Here is a 20,789-nt window from a genome sequence, read left to right as displayed (position 1 = left end):
TTTTTTTTTTTTATGATGAAAACAATAAAATTTTATATTGAAAAAAAAAAAAAAGAGTGACCCAGGTTTGTCCTTAGAAAATGGTGATCAACAATTGCTTCTGCTGGACTGAATACACAAAGCATGTTATGGAGGCAAGGCATGTTTTCGGTGTCCCGTAGCTGACCTGATAGAAATCTACAGTATTAGGCTAAATTATCCAATTGTGTTTCATATTCATTCTCAAGAAAGATGTGAATCTTTTTCAAAGGCTGAAGCCACTGACCAGTTTCCAGTTTTAACTAAACTAAACAAACTAACAAACTAAAACTGGAGGAGGAGGGAAGCCAATTTTTAGGGCCTAATCCAAAACATAAACCTCATGGCAATCAACCAACTGATAAGAAAGAAGGGGAACAAAGAAGGAGAAGTAGGGAAGCAAACACAGGGTCAGTCAAAAAGGACTTAGATGCCTATACACCAATGCACAGAGTATGAGGAATAAATAGGGTGAATTAGAAATTCAGGTAAATTAGGACATATATGACATTGTTGCCATTAGCAAACAATGGAGAGGTGAAACCCATGTCTGGAACATACTGCTAGAAGAATTTAAAATTGTTCAAAAGAAACAGACCTAACAAAAGAGGAAGTGGAATTGAATTATATGTAAGAAATAACTACACCTCTACCAAAATACAAAAAAACAAGGATGAAAACCTTCTTGAATGCATTTGGGTTAATATCAAAGGAATGATATTGCCATAAGTGTGTAACACAAACCACCAAAAAGAGAAAATAGATGAAATTTTTGCTAATCAATTAGTTAGGTGTTCAGGATGCACACCACAATAATAAAGGGGGGACTCTTAACTACCCTGACATCAACAGGAAGACAAATTCTGCACCATGTGGGAGATCAAGCAGATTCGTGATGAATCTAGTAGACAACTTTGTCACCCAAAAGGTAGAGGAGGGAACTAGAGGGACAGCTACACTGGACTTAATTCTTAAATAATTAAATGTTCTGGTCATTCACCTCAGTTTGAGATTACCACAGGTTTCATCTTCACAAGCATAATGCAAGCAAATGCTGAATTTATTTGATTGTCTAGTTAAAAATTAACCAGGGGGTGGGGAGAAGGAACAAAATGTACCAGTGTGATGGATTTTCATATTGTCTGCCTATAGCCAATGCTTGTAACAGGGCTGAGAGTTAGTTCTAGTATTGTTATTTACATGCAGGTTTTTTTAAATTTGAATTGTAGCAAGTAGAAGTTCCTCAGAAAATCTTACTATGTCTGTGAATACAGAATCCATAGTTTTTGAGCAATGAAATGCAAATTTTACTCCTTTTTCTTGTTACTTTATTTTCAGGAGAAATTCAACCAAAGATGTGTCTAGCCCTAAGGAGAAGGTAACAAGCATATCATGCATATTAAATAGCTTATTTGTCAGTCTGTCGTTTCAATGATAATGCTCAAATGACTACTTGGATGCATTAACAACCCTTTTTTTGATTCCCTGCTATACCTCCTTTAGTAAGTATCTCTAGCACTTACTGAAGAAATGACGCACTTAGGTCCTCTCCGGCCCCTTTGCATATAGGGCTGCATACAGATGTAATTGTACTTTAAAAAAAAAACCTTAAAATCTTTAGGACTTCAGTGAATCTTGATTTATTTAAATCTTATTGATTTCACTAAGTTAGTCACTAACCCAGTTTAGTCACTAACCCAAGTCTGACTAAATTTGGATACAGTTCTTTCTTAATCACCTATAGCAACTCTCCTATTCACAACATGCTTTAATATAGCTCATTTATGTACCTACTCCTCCACCCTATCTCTTGAAAAAAAATCAAATAAGCAAGGATGGTTTACTCCTATTTCTGTATCTTATAGAGCAGGGCTTTTCAACCAGTGGTACGGGTACCACCTGTGGTACATTGGCACGTGGCAGGTGGTACGCGACCATCCTAGAAAAGTGGTAGCGGGGGAGGGGAATGAGAGCACCGCCGGGCGGGCAGGCAGGTGTCTTGCTCAGCTGTGCCTTGGGGGCCCACTTTTTTCAGTGCCATTGTAACTTCGAACAGTCACTAAGCAAACTGTTGTAAGTCAAGGATTACCTGTACTTTATCACTTTTTTCCTTTTTTTTTTGTCATCAAGTTTTTGACACCTTGCTAGGCAACTGGTGGTACTCGGATATTGCCATATCCTAAAAGTGGTACAAATGGTGAAAAGGTTGAAAAGCCCTGTTATAGAGAATTGGAAGGGGAAAAATGACCTGGTATAGGAATGCACAAGGGAGAGAGAAATGATTAAAAACATATGATAAAGTACATTAATTGTATTATTTAACCAATTTGCAATTAAAATGAAATCAGATTAGGTGGTTTCTTCGTCCCAAGCCCCATGTACATTTTGAAGGATGGCTACCTGATGAGGGATCAAATTTTTTGCCTTCAAAGAAGAGACTTTCCAGGGTTTCGGTGGGTGCAGTAGGTTTTGAGCCTTAGACCTTACATTTTTCCCACTGGCTCAGTCTTAGAAAATATTGTTTAGGAACAGATGGGTAAGTGACAGAATTTCTGTATGCTACCCTTCAAGACAAATCCTTCATAAGGTAGCTGTAGAGAGAAAGTTACCTTGATGAAGATATGCAAGATTCTGTTATAGCCTATTTCAATAAAAAATAATTTGAGCATTCTTCTAGAATTGATTTCTTGATTTAGCGGTGTTAATACCATTCTTATCAGTTTGATTGTGGTATACCATTTCCTCCTTATAGTCAATTTAGGAAGGTGTTTGTCAGAGCAGCTTTGGAATATAATCTGCCTGCTGTGGACTTAAAGAAAAGTGTTTAACTCTTGTGATGGATCTTGCATATTTCTATCAAGATTATCTTCCTCACTCTCCATAGTGGCTTATGAACATAAACTTTAAAATATGTTTAAATGTGTACAAAATATTTCGTCTGGAAACCAAAACAAACAGGAGCACAACATTTTTAGCAAAGTGCAGATGGAATATTAAATGCTTTTCTCTGGGAGAGAATTTTAAAGCTATGAAATTAGTATTGAAAAGGCTTAAAGTATTTTATACATGCTCTCTCACCCACCAATTTATTACCACCTCAAGCTTGGAGTGAGAAAGTGTATGTCACAAGTCTACTAGTAAGTGAGTTTCATGGTTGAACAAGGATTTGAACCCCAGAGTTTGTAGTCCCAGTTTGACATGCAATGATTATGGTTCTTACTGGTTGACATTTCAAGTCACCATTCCAGCCCATAATCAATATTCTTTGGATGTCTTACAAAGAAACATTGAAAGCTGCATAACCGTTTATACTATCCCCACAGATGGCAATGTCCTTGTCCTCATATAGTGAACATAAGCCTTGGTTGAGATTCTGTGATCACAGAACTTAAATTTTATTTATTAAAAATATTTATATGGCTGCCCATCTTTCAGACAACTCTGGGTGGCTCCCAATAAAATCATCTTAAAAACTATAAAACATACTAAATTAAAACATAAAACTTTAAAAAACAGTAAAAATAGAAACCTGGCACCAATCCATGCAAACATATGTCTAATCTCTCAGTGCTTCAGGGAAAAGTGAAGTCTTTCAGACTTTATGAAAGGCTAGAACTTCAGGGGGCAAAATGTTTCATAGGGCAGGGGCTGCCAAGAAAAAGTCATGCTTCCCAGCTCCCATTAATTTAAATATTTTGGGAAGGGAACCAAGAGTGTGCCCACCCAATCTGACCTGATAGGACGTATCCCATAGGTAGTCTGGTTGTGGCTGCTTTCCATGCAGTTTGGCAGGGAGTAAAAGTTTCCCCCTGGCTTTCTAAGAGAAACAAACTCTTGTCTGTGTTTGTGTACTTTGTAATATATACATTGTTTTTATTCTTGTTTCAAGATGATGATTTTTGGCAGAGAAGAAGCAAAGAAAATCATCAGGGTTTGCTTATTGTCTCATGTTGTCAAGTGCTGCTTATAGGAATATAGTATCAAAAGCCTAGTTTAGAAGATGCTTATAGTCAGTCTGTTGATGGATGTTCTGAGAATTGCTTTAGATCAGAAGTGTCAAATTGCTGGCCTGCGGGCCGGATGCGCCCACCCCATTGCCGGCAATGGAGAAAAAGCTCCGATACGTTGTGTGACGTCACGTGACGTCGCGAGTTTAACATGTCTGCTTTAGATAATCTCAGAGAGAGAGAGAGATGTTAAATATTCAAAGATACTTGCCCAGGTATTAAACAGTGTTTGAGAATCAGATCTGCTGTAAATTCCTTTGAAGGTTTATATCAGTGGTGGCGAACCTATGGCACGGGTGCCAGAGGCGGCACTTAGAGCCCTCTCTGTGGACACATGTGCCGTCGCCTCAGTCCTAGGCCTTCAGCTGGGTTTTATAAAACCTTTTTGCTTTAGGCCTCCGCCGCCGTGTGCAAAAAAAAAAAAGGTTCAGTCAATTTCAATTTCTCGCGGGGAAAAAAAGATCTTGCAAAGTTGGAATTGATTGATTGAACTTTTTAGTCCCACCCAGTCTGCCGTTACCACCGCAGCCACGCCCACCAATGGGCCACGCCCATCCAATGGGCCACACCCACCCGGCACCCGACGATGCATAAGTGGGTTTTGGGTTGCAGTTTGGGCACTCAGTCTCTAAAAGGTTCACCATCACTGGTTTATATGATTTGCTTATGTTGCACTGAGGATGAATTTGTTGGGAGAACAGCAGCAGAAGGGGAAGCTAATAAGATTCCTTCTGAGGGATGAATTCCTCATGAAAAAAGGACTACAATTTTTGAATTCAGTGTCCAAATCTTGTTTATTTGTTTTATTTGAGATGTAAATAGAGTAAATAGGATTTGTTTTGTTAAATTTAGTTAACAAATTTCTTGTCCAACATAACATTGATTTTTAGCTTTGACAGTTTAGGCAAAGTCTAGCACCTGGAATTGTTCTATTATCTTTTTAGTTTCTTTTGACCATTTTGGTTCCCCCCCCTCAAGGGTTTGGGTTAAATTCCAACATGGTTAAGATGCTAGGACAATTTAATTATCTTCAAAGAACACCAAAGTGGCTAGGCCCCACTTTAAACACTACAATCTTTCCTTGCCAAGAAGTTAGCACCCTAATCATTTTGACCACCCATTTTTGCATCTTTCCAATCTGTAATACTCTCTTTCAGTTGTCATGACCGAAACTGTTCAGTTTTTTAGTTTCCTTCCAATGATCCTAAAGCCATCTTTTCAATAAGTTACTTCATCATTCTTAAGGTCCTTTTCTTGATTAGTCACCGCAAACCCATTTACTGGTATTTATGAATATAGAGACTGCTCAGTATAGCAGTGTGAATCATTTTTTAGCTGTTTTCAGTTAACTGCATTTACCTTTTATCTCACCTGTTTTGTTGTCCATTCCCAGACCAGGAGACCTTGCTCATAGTTACTCATGCCCCAATCACTTCCCAGGTGAATTACTGCAGTGCACTCTACTTGAGACTACTCTTGAAAAAGCCCAAGAATCACACCTGGTTCGGAGTATGGTAGTGCACCCAGTTTTAGAGATTCCACATTTTGCATATATTACATCACATCTGTATGAGTTACCCAGGTTTCCCATTTCTTTCTGAGTGCAAGTGCAATTTAGGGTGCTATTTTAAACCTTTAGAGGTGATGAAACAAAGTTATTGTGGGACAGCTTCCCACTGAGAATATTTGCCCATTTCACCAGATCAAATAGGTTGTGCACACTCCAGTTCGCTTCCTTTAAATGTTGTCATGTAAAAGGGTCTACAAATTGTTCTGTTGCAGTCCCTGCCAATGGGGCACCCTTCTCCCTGAGTTCCACTCTTCTCCTTGTGGAAGTCCTTGAAGAATTGGGTGTTCCTACAAGGACTGGGACAGAATGTACCTTCCTACTGCTTAGTTTATTCAGGATTCTGTATAACGGAATTAGTCATGGAGTTATTTATTTTTAATATACATAGTTTAATGAGACAATATTTTAAAGCAAGAGTTCATTTTCAGCTAGCTTTTTCTTAAGTTCTTTAACGATACTCTTCTCCATTTTACATGGATGAGATGCTTAATGACCTATATGGTTCCATTAACTGCCATCCCTTTTCAAAAATCAAAGTCACATTGGTTAATTCCCAGTTCTTGGGAATAAGTGGCAAGCTTGAAAAAAGTTTCCTGTTTTTTGCCAGTTAATTCAATAATTTCAAGATTGAAGGAACTGGGATTAAGATTATTGTTTGCACTTGAACAATATCAGTCTTATCTCTGTGTTAATTAAGCAGATTAATTCACTTTAAGTATGGTACGGCCTAGTTTTGAAAACTACTGCCCTAGTAGATTTTAACAAACAATAAAGTCCAGTAATTACTTCTCACATATAAGAAGACTTTCCAAGCAGCAGTCTACTTTCTTACTTCATACTAAAGTGAAATAGTGTATTGAGTGATGACTCAATATGTTGCATGACCCTTCCAATGTGATTTATTCAAAAAGTGTAGTTCGACACAACTAAAGCACAATACGTCTAAATAAACAGTGCTACTCTTAACAATTAATAAACCAGTGCTACTGTTTCTGTACATTTTTACATGATTTAAGCACATTCAGAATATTCTAGCACCTGGTACTGCTTCTGTATACCCCTCTTTGAGGCCAGTAAGAGAGGGGTATACAGGACAATCTCACTCTGAATGTGTCAACGTGGAATCTATCTTTTAAAAATTAGATTATTTTATTCTGAATCAAGAGTTGGATTTTCTACGAATTACAACAGAAATTATATTTGGGCTGTTTTGTGACTTATAATCTAGGTATGCTATGCTACATTTGGTCTTGTTGGATACACATTGCTAGTGAAAGTAGCCTTTCCAAAAACCTATAGCTAGATTGTAATGTTTCCTGCCTTTGAGATTTACTCATTTCTAATCTCTCTCAGTCTAGATCATGCTTCTCGTCATTAAAATCCAGAGTGAAACACAACCCAACATTTGAGAAGCAGTTTGATTTTGATATCCCTGTGTTTATGTGGGAACAGCACTTCACTCCTGAGACTTGGGGAAGACTGAAAGATCGCAGCGTTCCATATGGTTGGCGTGATGTGCCATATCCAGGTATAGAACCATACTTGTGTCTTGTTGGATGCATGCAGTTGCACCAAATTGTTTTACTGCTGATCTGACTTCATTGCTGCAACAAATGTCAAAATGATTAGCAGACAAACCAGTCTTCATGAGTCCTATACATTTTCCAAGAGTTTAAACTTTTCAAATTTAGAAGACACAGGGCCAGGAGTTGCATATTATATATTTCCTTTTTTTAAAAAAAATGTTTTATTAATTTTTTACAATAACAATCTTTAGTGTTTACTGAACAATGTGTTGTCTGGGCTCATATATTTAAAAACAATAATAATTAATTTCTATAATTGATCAATATGTTGGTTGATAATCTATTTCCTTGATCCTCTCTTCTTCCAGTAATATTCTCCTTTTGTCTACATTAAACAAATATAATTCTTAATACTTTCAATACATACAGAGTTGGGTATAAACATTTTCCTAGTATTTTTCTAGTATCATTCCCTTTTAAAGATTTTAACATTTGTCACTGAAGAACTTTACCTTATTGAAAAACCATGTATCTTTTTAAAAAAAATTAAATTGATACATATTTTCATTTGAAATTACAGAGATCACAGATGACTTCTATCCCTAACGTGCATCAGATATTATATTAAAGAGTTAAACTGCTCTTTGTATTAATCAGGAAGTCTGTCATCATCTGTGTTTGCATATGGATGTAGTTTTCTCTTAAAATAGAAGCCATAAGGGCTGTGTTTCTCAATCTTGGCAAGTTTAAGGTGTATGGATGACAATTCCCAGAATTTCCCAGTCTAGATTAATCACATCTCAAAGTTGTCAAGAAACACCCCGTAGGAGGTCCATGATTAGGACAGCAGGAAAAGGTAATTAACACTTGCCCTTCTGCCTTAACCAAAAATCTCTCTCTCAAGAAAAGTTCCAGCTTGAGTTCATAAGGACCGCAATATACAGGATAAGGTTCAGCATCCTGCTGTGCACAAATTCAGATTCAGTCACCTCGCAACTTTTTAAAATGTGCAAAGAGTGAGTTATATCTTCAGTAGAACTTGTAGATTAAATGGTAGTGGGGCAAAGTAGATTTGTGTTCATACTAGTTGTAGCTCTATGCCCCAACAGAGGATCAAAAGAATGTGTCAAGTGTATCTTGACCTGATTGGCCATTGGATTCTGGGAATTGTAGAATAGGAGACAGCGGTGTCTGGGACGGGTGAGTGTGGCTTGTCAGATCAGATGGCTGATGGCTGGTTGTATAACATACAATTGAACCCCTGCACCTTTTGTACTCATGTTGATATGTTGATGGGTAGTGATTTGATCACGTTGCTGTGAGCATTCTCTTACCTGTTTTAATCCCCCCGTGGATGCTGCTACCCATAAATCTATAGACAAGAAATTGGGTGAATTCCCCAAATCTCTGTTTATAATTCCCTAAAATGAAAAAAAATGTGTTAACACCTCTCTTGTGTGAATAAAGTTTGTTATTAGGCTCAGGCAAGAAATAAACACACTGCCTTCAATATATTTTAATCTATATATCACAGAGGGATTACAGTACCTCAGCGGCCCATTGTGAAGATGCACAAATAAAGTTCCCAGTGAGCAAATCTTGCAGCTGCTATTTTCTCATGTTCTGATGTACCAACTTAACCCAGAATAGAAAAGGGGAGCACTACTTATGGTTAGGAGTACACCGTACTTTTGGAATGTGAGCAGTGTAGTTTCCGTGCCCAGGAGGGAAAGTACTTTGCTTATAACATTACTCTTTGTGAGTTCATTTGGCTGGAAAAACCTCTTTCTCTACCTAGTTGCAGCATCCAAACGTTTTAACATATTGGATTGCTTAGCACCCTTTTTATAATGTTCATGCAGTCCATTGTTTTTCTTTAAAGGCTGAGATCTGGGACGGGAGAAATCATAATTGGAAATGCTGGTACTATCCATGTCTGGTGACATTTGCCTGTATCAAAGGCCCCAGTGTCTTTCTGATGACTAACTTGAAGAAAAAGGCTTTGACACAACCCACTCTATTGTTGCTTTTTACCCAGTGGCTCCTGGGAATTTTTTGCTTCCTGCCCCATGCCCATTCTTAGTTTCTTGCCAAATATCTCTGGCTGATGCCTTAAATCTCTTAGAGGGGAGTGAGCAAGGAGTGGAAGGAGAAGTGAAGCAGCATAGGATTAAACTGGCTGTAAAAAACTTTAGGAAGAACATGTGAGAATCCCCAGTGTGTCTGGACCTAGAACTCGGTAAAGGATCATTTACAAGGTTGCTACTGTCCCTGATATTTCTTGTTTAAAAGTTATTTGTGACTGATGTACAAGAAAAAGAGGTAGCTCTAGTGCCAAGAAAGAGTAAGAAAGAACAAAGAAATACTTTTCACCACCACTCCTTGCAGGATCTCATGCTAATTCAAAAGGAATTATTAAAGTAGTAGTAAAGCTGAAGTTCACTGTCTGATATTTTAGAAGTAGGGCTGAAACCATTAATCATTTTTGAGACATATGATTCATCAAAGATTGTTACTCAGTCTTAAAAACATTTCTGACACAAAAAGACTGTTCATGGTGGATATCAGTATATCTTTTGTTTAGTAGAAATAGTGTTACTTTCATTAAATATGCTCAAACTGTATTGTTCAGTATACAACATAGATATATCTGTATAGTAGATTCATGGATGTCTTGTAGGGTCACATAGGAATTGTTCATTTCAACTATGACTCGAAGCATCGTTTCTAAACTACTTCAATATACCAGAATAACAAAGTTGGGAGGGATCTTGGAGGTCTTCTAGTCCAACCCTGCTTGAGCAGCAGACCCTATGCTCTTTTAGACAAATGGCGGTCCAATCTCTTCTTAAAAATCTCCAATGATGGTGCACCCATAACTTCTAGACTAGAGGCAAGCTGTTCCACTGATTAATTATTCTGTCAGGAAATTTCTCCTTATTTCTAGGTTGGTTCTCTCCTTAATTAGTTTCCATCCGTTGCTTCTTGTCTTGCCTTCTGGTGCTTTGGAGAATAGGTTGTTCCTGCCCCCTTCTTGTGGAAGCTCCTCAGATATTGGAACATTCCTATCATGTCACCTCTAATCCTTCTTTTCACTAGACTAGACATACCCAACTCCTTCTTCATATGTTTTAGCCTCCAGCCCCCTAATCATCTCTGTTGTTCTTCTCTGCATTCTTTCTAAAGTCTCAACACTTTTTTTTTTGTATTGTGGTGATCAAAACTGGATGCAATATTCCAGGTGTGGTTTTACCAAGGCCTTATGAAGTGGTATTAACATCTCCTGTGATCTTGATTCTGTCCCTCTGTTGATGGGGCTAGAACTGTGTTGGCTTTTTTGGTGGCTGCAGCACATTGCTGGCTCATATTTAAGTGATTGTTCACTAGGACTCCTAGATCCCTTTCATAGTTACTGCTATTGATCAAGGTACCACCTATTCTGTATCTAGATTATGAAGATATTGAAGAGTACTGGGGTTAAAACGGAACCTTGGGGTACCCCACTGCATACTTCCCCTCTATGTAGTGTGAGTCCATTGAGGACTACATGTTGAATGTGGTTTGTCAGCCAGTTGTGAATCTATCTGGTGATGCTATCTGTCCCACATTTTTCTCTTACCAAGAAGTAGGTTGTGGTCTACTTTGTTGAATGCCTTACTGAAGTCTGAGTATACTATGTCCACAGCATTTCGCTGGCCCACTAATTTAGTCACTTTGTCAAAGAATGCAATAAGATTGCGATGATCTGTTTTTGACAAACCCATGTTAGCTTCTTGTTACAACTTTTTATGAGGTTGAAAACAACTCCACTTTTGCAATTGATGCAAAATGCAACAATGTCATCTACAAACAGAGAGGGATAGTTCTGGGTGCATTATTAACATATCTTGCAGACGCTGCATTGGTTGCAAATGACTTCAGGGCTCAATTCAAGGTTCTGGTTTTAACCTACAAGTAGTCCTCAACTTATAATGGCAATTGGGACTGGAATTTCTGCTACTAAGTAATGCAATCATAAAGCACGACTACATCACTTAGCAACAGCAATCCCTGCCATCCTGGCTGTTATCATTAACAGAATCCTGCTATTGTTAGGCAAGACAATTTTCTGCCAGCTTCTATAACTAAATCAGTGGGCAAGCCAGCAGAAAGTTGCAAGTCCCGGGCTGGCAGGCAGGTAAATGATTGCTGCTAGGTGGGGGAGGGAACATGGGGGAGAGTGAGAGGTGCAGCATGGGTTGGAGAGGATATGCAAGGGTACATGTGAGAGGCCTTGGCACAAGTCAGGGAGGGTGGGTGGGGGTGTCTGAGTGGCTAGGGTGCAAGCATAGAGGGGCTGGGGGAGGGTGTGCAGGTGGGGGAGACTTACCCCGGTGACTTGCAACCTTCCCTGCTGACTTCCCCATTGACTTTCTGCGGAAGCCAGCAGGCAGTGTTGCAAACTATTATTATAGGACACTATAGCTGGTCATAGGTGGGAACCGGTTGCTAAACGCCCAAATCACAATCAAATGGATATGTCAGAACTCCAAGGACCAGTCATAATGTTCAATGCCATTGTAATTTCAAATGGTTGCTTAATAAATGGTCATAGATTGAGGACTACCTTATGGTCCATAACCACAAAATGGTCTCTCTCTCTCCTCCAGATTTAGCCCAGAATGTCCCCTTTCCAAATGAGATGAAAGGTATGGGGTAGCTTGTATTCAAACGTACTCCTTGCTGGGGGTACATTTGATGTTATGGAATACCTTGCCTTTGGGGCATGGTTAATTGCCATCTTATTTACTTGTTTGGAGGTAGGGTAGTGAACTTGTTTTTATTTTATTTTGTCATATTTTAAATAAAGGTGGATATATATGAACGCTTCGGTTAACAAATACACAAAAATATTTATTCAGTTCCTAGAAGGATGACAGCAAGTTTGGCCAACTTGCTGCCCTCTGTGAAGATTACACTATAAATTAATTCCCACCTAATTAGCTGAGTAAATAAAAAGTAGCCTAAAATAACCTTCCCCAATGCGATATATCCCAAATATGTTAGTTTAGCTCCCATAATACTTTCCCCTAAGGAGGGTATTTGATCTTGCTGTTCATCTTGGTTGCCTTATTTATAGCTCCATCGTGTCCTTTTTCCAACGTGGTGCCTAGAATCTTGTAAGGATACTCTACACTCTACAAATAAGTAGGAAGAAAGAGAAGAGAAGGGACTCTCTTTACCCTGGAACTTTATGAGTTTCTAAAAGTGGATTTATTTACCAAGGCTTGCAAACAGTTGACAATAGGTTTAGCCCATTGTGTGCTAGAAATTGAGTGTTCTGCTCATCTCATGATAATTAATCTTAATGTAGCTCCCTCTGCTTATTTCTCGTTGCCTTGAATCTATAGCTAGAGTTTTCATTTCTCTCGCTGCAGTTGTTGCTAGAACGTTTTCCTAACTTGCATCATTGCATTGTTTTAATCTGCAGTTATTGCATCCACGGTGCAGCTTCTCACTGAGTCTGTCCACAGTCAGCTAGTCGATGAAACCAGGTTCCTTAACTGTTGCATCTGCTGTGCCGTGGTTGGGAATGGAGGAATTTTGAATGGGTCTCGCCAAGGGAAGAAGATAGATGCTCATGACTTTGTCTTCAGGTACAAGGAAGTTAGCAATCCTCTTCCTTTGAAATGGGGCAAAGGCCCCATTTCTGAGTGGCTATGGTGATTAAAAAAAACCCCACAAGATCCATGCTCTTAAACTTTCAGAATAAAATCTCAGATATTTGAGTTATTTACTCAGTTGTGCTTTGTTGACAACATTACATTCCTCAGGCTTTGCTTCTGTTGTTCCTTACAGGCTTAATGGGGCAGTCACCAAAGGTTTTGAGGAAGATGTTGGGACTAAGACTTCCTTCTATGGCTTTACGGTGAACACTATGAAGAATTCCCTTGTTGCTTATGCAGAATATGGCTTCAAACAAATCCCACAGGGAAAAGTAAAAGCACAACTACGTTCTTCTTTTCAACTGCAGGGTTGGACTAAAATACTACTAACTTTAGTCACATTTGCTTTAATAGGGGTGGCTGGTTTTGCAGATTGTTGCCAGCAGAATACTTTTCAGCCCAGGAAGGTCGAAGGCAGAACAATGCTTTATTATTTCCAGCTTCACTTTTTAAAAACCTTGTATGATCTTCAGGTGGTGGGCTTGATGCTAAAACAGCATCAATACAAAGATTTCCTGAATTAAGTTAACTATTTAAGCATTGGTGAAGGCTTTCAAAAGCAATCAGATTATGGCTGGACAGTGCCCACTAAGTATTTATTGTAGAAGGAGTAAAAAAACGGGACAGAAATACAAAATGGTTTACTTGGGAAAAGGTATACATAATTGGCTGGAATTATATACACGCTTCACTGCAACAATATTTTCCCTTGTCAAACCTCATGCTTACATTTCCTTTTATGTTGGTTGTAGGATGTACAGTACATTTTCATTCCATCAAACGTACGAGACTACATCATGCTTCGGTCTGCCATATTGGGCAATCAAGTCCCAGAGGGCTATGACAAGGGTGATATGTAAGTAATTCTGCTTGAACAATTCTTGTTCCTTTGCTTCATGGTTATGAACCACATACAATGTTATTTTTAATGTTTTTAAACTTCTGGTTCATAGTGAGGCAGCTCATTGTATAGTCTTTTGAAGAAAGATGTTCATACAGCCAATCTCTCTGTTAAAAATGAACAGTTGATATTATCAAAACATTACATTTCTAGTGCTGTTAGATTTATGTCATATTGCTTCATGCAGCTATGGTTGTTCTTAACCATTAATAGCAACTACAGGTAGTATTGCTATTGTTGAGAGGAACTCCATCCAATCAGTCTTGTCGGGCAAAACTTGTTCCTCTTCTATAATATACTTTAAACATAGTCTGTCTACAGAGCAAAATTAATTTCTGGGTCAGTTGTTCAAAAATTCAGTATGTTGAAATATTTTGCTTCATTCTGCATTTAAGTCAAATGATTTATTTTATTTCTTTATTAGATTTTTATCTTACCTTCAATACTTTATAACTAACACAAGACAGTGAATGTATATTCCTCCTCCTGTTTTCCCTGCAACAACAATTCTTGTGAGGTGGTTAGGCTGAGAGAGAGTGACTAGCTCAAACTCAACCAGCTGGCTTTCATGTCCAAGGTGGGACTAGAACTCACAGTCTCCTGGTTTCTAAGCCATCACGTTAATCACTACACTAAACTGTCTCTTAATTTAGGTGTTCTTGTTTAATTGTAATCTTTGTTCCTTCTAGTTCCCACTAGTATTCAACCTTCAAAGTCCCATCCCATCAATTTTTTTAAAATAATTCAAAACAGCATTTTCCCACAGGAAGGATTCTTAAAATTCCACTATGATCGTCAGCTCTGCTTTTAGCAGAACTTTCTTCAATTTGACATTTCTTCCCCAGAAGTCACCTGAAACAGATGGCTTGTACTTCTGTTTCCTTGGCTTGTCCCATTTCTAGAAGATTCTAAACACTGATAAACACCGTTTCTAATACTGTTTATGTGACAACACTCTCTCTCACTTTTGGCCATTGGATTGTGCATCCTCATCTGCATCTTGCATTATGTTCCTCTCCCTTTACAGAAATGTCCACTACATTAAAAAAGCTTCCACCTACAAAGCAGATAAATCTGTGGGCAACCCAATACATTTCTTTAGATAGAATGTTTTCTGTATCACAGAGTCACATATGGTAGCATAACTAGAAAGTGCATCACAGAGACTGTTGCTGGAATGGGTATCTCTCTCTCACATTTCCATAACATATAACACAACATATGCCTACGTTCATGCACAACTCCCCACATCCCTTATAAATCCTCCTCCTGTTGGTAGCACAATTTATAGAAAGGTGTGGTGCAAGAGGATACCTCTCTTTGCATGCCATGCTATCCTCCCTCTTTTGCCTCTCTCTTGAGCTGGAAAAAGTGTAATTATTGAAGATGGTGGCAAAAATCAGCTGAATCAAGAAGGCTTAGTATCCTGATGGGTCAGAGTGAAGGCCTCCATGGGCGGCATCAGAGGTCTCCTTTGACTTCTTGATACTAGGCTCCAAACCATGTGCCAAGCTTGAATAGTTGGAATCACATAGTTGTTGTTTTTTTTTTTTTACCGTGAACACATGTTGTTTCAGATCTTACCAAGAGTGCCATTGTTCGGTTGCTCAATTTTCTTTCCGGTCATTGAATTGCTTAACCACAGCAGTGCTACTTCCTTTTGTTTCTTTCCACAGCCCTTGGAAATATTTTGGATCTGAGACATCTGCAGGGAAATTCAAGTTGCTGCACCCAGAATTCATTCATTATCTAAAAGAAAGGTGATGTTTCTGAGCTTTTTATTGCTGCAACAAAAGTTGCAGTTAAGAGCAGTTGATTACTCACTGAGTAGCATTTATGTATGAATGGCAGCTGTCACGTTCCTTTTCACGTACCCAGGGCAGGGGCAAAGCTGAGAAAGGGATCTGAATATTTTGTTGACTGGTGTGTACAACAACATAGAAGCAAACAGCTAGCATAGAAGCATGTATTATATACCAGTTTGCCCTTTGGGCCTCCAATATTTGGGTTTTGTTCAAAACTCCTACTCTTTTTGATCTGGAAACCCTAACGATATTTAAAAGATTTTTGAGGAATAATACAAACATGAAAGCAGGAATTTGAAAACACCCCAAGATCAGATTTTGTCAGTTTGGAAACCCAGCATGTCAGGGAGACATCTGAAGCCTTTCTATTTGCCAGATTCTTTACGTGGAGACCAAGGAAAGATAACATTATCCCAATTTTCCCAGTAACATTTTCTGCTGAATTTGCCTCTTTTCTGTTCCCAGGTTTTTAAAATCAGAAATTATTAATTCTCAGTTTGGTCATCTCTACATACCCAGCACTGGAGCACTTATGCTTTTAACGGCTCTACATACTTGTGATCAGGTAACAGTTCCCATAGTGTCACTTTTTCCAATTTTTAGTAGCTCACTAACAGACAATGGAGATTTAAAGCTACTGATGACGGTGAATTTGTACCTTTTGAAAAACAGTGAAAGGAGGGAGGCATCAAACGGCAGACCAAGATGCAGAAAATATACTTGTATTCTTTGGAGGAAATGGGAAAGTTGCTTTTTTTGTTTGTTATTCCAAACCATGTGGCATTTAGACATCTGCCTCATGCTGGCTGGCATTCCATCTGATGCAGCTTTTGTTTCTCCAAGGGAATTCCTGGCCATGTAAGCTACCAGCATGAAAGACTGTATTTCTTGGTCCACGTCTGTCCCTCGCTCATCTTTTCACTTCCTCTCCTTCGTTAGGTCAGTGCCTATGGATTCATCACAGAGAATTACAAGTTGTTTTCAGATCATTACTACGAGCAGGAGAAAAAGCCCCTGGTGTTCTACGCCAATCATGATATGTTACTAGAAGCCGGGCTATGGAAGAGCTTGCACCGAGTTGGCATCATGAAGCTCTATCAGCGATGAAGATAAGTAATTCTGTGGGGGGAAAACAAAGGTGCATTTTCCCTTGACTCTCTTTGTGCGAGAGCATTTCTCATGAGGAGGAACCCTTTTTTTTGTCTCCAGAAATGAAACTGATCAGCAGCACACTCCAAGCATACTGGACACCTAAGGACTCGTAAGAATCATTCCCACTGGATTTGGGAAAGACAGACCCATCTGCTGTTACAATGGTGTAGCCCGGAGATGCAGCAATGTTACTGCTGTACAGGAGAATCTCAAATACAGTTTCATTGTATTTATTATAGGCAAGTATTCTCCTAGGCTTGCATACATTATGCAGAGGTGGGCGTCACTCCATTACCCTCCATTTAGGACACATCCATCTAATTGGTGCTGAGGACCATAGAACTGTGCTCACAAGTATCAGCCTAAATGCAGAAGGCCACAACCATCAGAACAGGACTCCTATTCACAAACTCTGCATGGCCTGCATCCAGAGAAAATGTCTTTATTGAAGGTGAATAAGTTCCAGTAAAGTGAATACTATTCCAATACTATGGAATAGTTGTTTCTAGTAAGAAGGGATATCTTTGCCAGAATTTAAATCTGTCTTGGACTATATAGATCTCTCATCCACCCACACTCCACAAACTTGAACTCAGGGATCCTTTGAGGTGTACAAATGTTGGCCCACTTCTGTTTTCACAATCAAGCTACAATGGTACTGAGTAATTCTTCCATCTCCACAGTGGGAGAGATCAGCCTTCTAACTGGGTGTTGTAAGGTTACTGAATGCTACAACATTCAAAATAAATCTGTGCTAAGGAAGTTGTGGGCAATACCTCTACAAATGTTTCAGTAGCCTGAATTTCTCTGAAGGAGAATTACGGTTTGGGAAAAGGGATAGTTGCAGATGAAATGTTATGTGCAGAATACCTAACAAATTCAAGTGTTCTTATTAAATGTATTTATATATAAAGTAGCAATAAATTTGAGGGTGTTACTGCTACTCAAATGATTCAGCTTTCTTTAAGGGGTGGAGAACACAGGGTTTGACACCTATGGAATATCAAAAAGCAAAATAGCCCTCCAATGAATCAATAGAAACAGCCAGCTTAATCTAGTGATTAAGGCACCAAGGTAAAACCAGAAGGCTGTGAGTTCTAGTCCCACCTTAATCATGAAAGCCAGCTGGGTGACCTTGAACCAGTCATTCTTTCAGCCCAGAATATCAGACTCAGGCAACAAACTGGTCAATCAGTTCCCATCACAACCAATGGATCAACACTCAGTCACCTGAAGAAAAAAAAGTAGACCCTGCACTTGTGGGAAAACACTAGGAAGAAAAAAACAAACAGAAGAGGGATGAACAAGAGGCTAAAGGATCAGGCGGCAGAGCATTAAGGCAAAGCATGTGGGATTGTGGCGCATGACTATTTTCACAATATAGCCTTTCAGTTATCCTTTGCTCCAAACAACATACTCCCCTTTTTAGATGGCAGCACAAGACTAGGGCTACCTTAGTCAGTCTGCCAGTGGCCATATAACTAGCCATATCAGGTATTGTAAAGGAAGTTGGAAGTTTTTCCCTTCTCTGGTCTTTAATTTTTCTCCCTTTGGAGGTTGGCACCTATCTGCCCTTCTAGATAAATCAGACTAGAACATCCGTATTAGGAATGCCCATATTACTATTATTATAAGGTTACAGTAATAGAACCTTGCAAGTCTGGATGTGCCTCCTCCTCTCCCTTCCGTTACCTTCGATGAGAACCGATGTGTGAAATGCTTTCTCGAATTATTTTTCTGCCCCAGACTCAAAATTTCATTTATCTGACTGTGGCCTTGGCTAAGGCTTTTTTTCGTATTCCTCAGTAATATTCCTACTGCCCATAAAGCACCACAAGTTCCAGAATATCACTCTTACTTGGTTCCACTTCTTGCACCCGTAGGGGGTGAAAATAAGACCTCTCTAGGACTCCATCTCAGATGGAAGTCTTTGAAAGCTCAATAGAAACCCTCAAAGAAGAGAGCTCACAATAGGAGGGAGCCGACTGACTAGTGGAGTTACTTTCCCAGCAGAGCAGGGCTGATAGGGTCAGTTGGCTGGGTCAACTAGCTGAGATCTGGAATACTGTAAATCAGTGGTTCTCAACCTTTTTAATGCCGCGACCCCCAACCGGTCATAAGTCGAGGACTAAACCGGTCGTAAGTCGAGGACTAAACCAGTCGTAAGTCGAGAACTACCCAACTGGTCGTAAGTCGAGGACTTTCCCTGCCCGGGAACGCCACGCATGCGTGGTTCCACCCCCTGCGCCGGCCGAGGCGTAGCTGGCAAGCGGCAGAGACGGAGCAGGCCGACCACCAGCTGGCCCAGCTCAAGGGAGGTAAGGCACCCGCCGGAAAAGGGGGAAAAAATGGCGGACAGCCTTGCTTGGCGACCCCCGTGAAATGGTCGATTGACCCCAAATGGGGTCACGACCCATAGGTTGAGAACCGCTGCTGTAAATGCAGCAGTTTCCAACCTTTTTGGCTCCACGGACTGCCAGCAGTAATGGCAGCAGGGGGAATGGTTTCGGGCATGTAATATGCTACCCATGTGCAAATGAAGCTTCACATGCTCCCCCCGCCGCTGGCACGGCCCATTTCCAACGGTGGGGGGTGGGGAACCCTTGCTCACAATGCATTTAACCACCTTGTGAGAATTAAGCACGTTCTCTGCATAGAATTTGCTAACAAGATTAGGGTTTACTTCTTCCGTACATTTTTGGCAGAAGTCGGGATTTTTGTCTTTTGTCTGTAGTAGTATTCCTTGCCGTGAAATGGCAGTAAATACTGTTGCCAATTTCACACAATCTCAGTTGGAGCCCCAAGGTTGCCTAAGGGTGGATTGGGAGGCTGGGGTTGCAGATTGCCAACCATTGTGGTATAGTAACATCTGTAATCCTTCATTTGTTCCCATTGTTCTGAATCCAGTTATTCCAGTCCAAGAATTCTAGAATGATTGTTAAAGGATTTGTATAATTTATAATATAGGTAGGTCATGCTAGAGCTGTGTCACTCCACTGCGCCTCCCTCCTTTTTGGAACCAAATGGGGGGAGGGTTGGGGTTTTTTGTTTGTTTTGTTTTGCTGTTGGCATCAGGGTCCTGTTTGGTTACTTTTTGTATAATTAATTGTTTCTTTTCATCAAAAAACTCACATATACCTTCCCACTGACTCTTGGGAGTTCAGAGACCTCCATTTGCAAGCTTGCCTGCTTTACAATTATATTGAGACATGAAACAAAAGGTCTTGCCTTAAGAACCCTTTCTTCTGCTATATAATTTTCTCATTGTTATTGTATGTAGAATATTCAGAAGTGACCCTTTCCCTGCAATGTAGCACAGCACAATTTACAACTACAGGATGCTGGGACCAGATCTTTCTCTATGGTGTGTAGAACTGGCTGCAGATTCTGAATTCCAAACTTTTAAACTCTTACAGAAGACAGTAGGGAAACAATCTAGAGTAATTCAAGGTTTCATGTTAAGGTTTATGTTTTATATTTAACAAGAGGCTACCAGATGTATTTAAATTGCAAATTGGCAGTAGTGGAGTCTTCAGCCCTTTATGGGTGTTTTCCTTTAATGCTTTCTCTCTTCCCCTTTTCCCTATTGGTATTTTAAATATCTCTACAAAATTGGAATGACTCCTATTACATGCCCTCTTTATGTCAGGTTTGAACCTTTAATTGATTTCATAATGTGTCTTCAGTTACTTCAACCCAGTTATTGCTTTAATCAAAACTCTAGAGAAAAGTCATGTTTATATATGTCTAAGGGTCAAAGCCAACGGTATTTTTTACATCAGGAAGGCACAACTTTTTTTTCTAGGATGAAGCTTAAAGGCCTTTGAATAACAAGCTGGAGTTGATCTCATCCAAACTAAGTGGAAATGAAATCCCCCCAAATGGGCAGAGCCAGGATAATTCATTTAATTTTTTTCAAGCTTGCCTGCTTTACAGCTGTATTGAGACATGAAACAAAAAAAATATTATTAAAAATTGACTTAAGTCTTACAATTTCCTATATGTGGTCATTTTCACTTGCTCTCAGGTTAAAAAATAAAATTTTAGTTGCTACTTACAGAAAAGTCTCGGAGACATCTGCCTATAGTTGCTGAAAAGCAGTGAT

The 20,789-nt window shown here is 39.4% G+C and overlaps 1 protein-coding gene across 1 annotated transcript in view; it reads left to right on the top strand.

Annotated features, from left to right (window-relative positions):
- Window positions 1-17,610, top strand: part of ST6GALNAC2 (ST6 N-acetylgalactosaminide alpha-2,6-sialyltransferase 2) — a 27,220-nt gene extending 9,610 nt beyond the window's left edge. Inside the window, exons 4-11 of the mRNA XM_029287035.1 lie at window positions 1,357-1,396; window positions 6,949-7,123; window positions 12,592-12,757; window positions 12,960-13,098; window positions 13,579-13,682; window positions 15,404-15,487; window positions 15,998-16,097; window positions 16,472-17,610. Coding sequence (XP_029142868.1) covers window positions 1,357-1,396; window positions 6,949-7,123; window positions 12,592-12,757; window positions 12,960-13,098; window positions 13,579-13,682; window positions 15,404-15,487; window positions 15,998-16,097; window positions 16,472-16,639 — 976 coding nt within the window. The 3' untranslated portion in view covers window positions 16,640-17,610. The remainder of the gene's footprint in view (window positions 1-1,356; window positions 1,397-6,948; window positions 7,124-12,591; window positions 12,758-12,959; window positions 13,099-13,578; window positions 13,683-15,403; window positions 15,488-15,997; window positions 16,098-16,471) is intronic.
- Window positions 17,611-20,789: the final 3,179 nt, after the last annotated feature.

This window comes from Protobothrops mucrosquamatus, unplaced genomic scaffold, assembly GCF_001527695.2.
Source record: "Protobothrops mucrosquamatus isolate PMUCROS unplaced genomic scaffold, P.Mucros_1.0 scaffold_241, whole genome shotgun sequence".
Classification (NCBI taxonomy): Eukaryota; Metazoa; Chordata; class Lepidosauria; order Squamata; family Viperidae; genus Protobothrops; species Protobothrops mucrosquamatus.
Note: the sequence above shows the minus strand (reverse complement) of the source record. Positions and strands in the feature narration are given on the sequence as shown.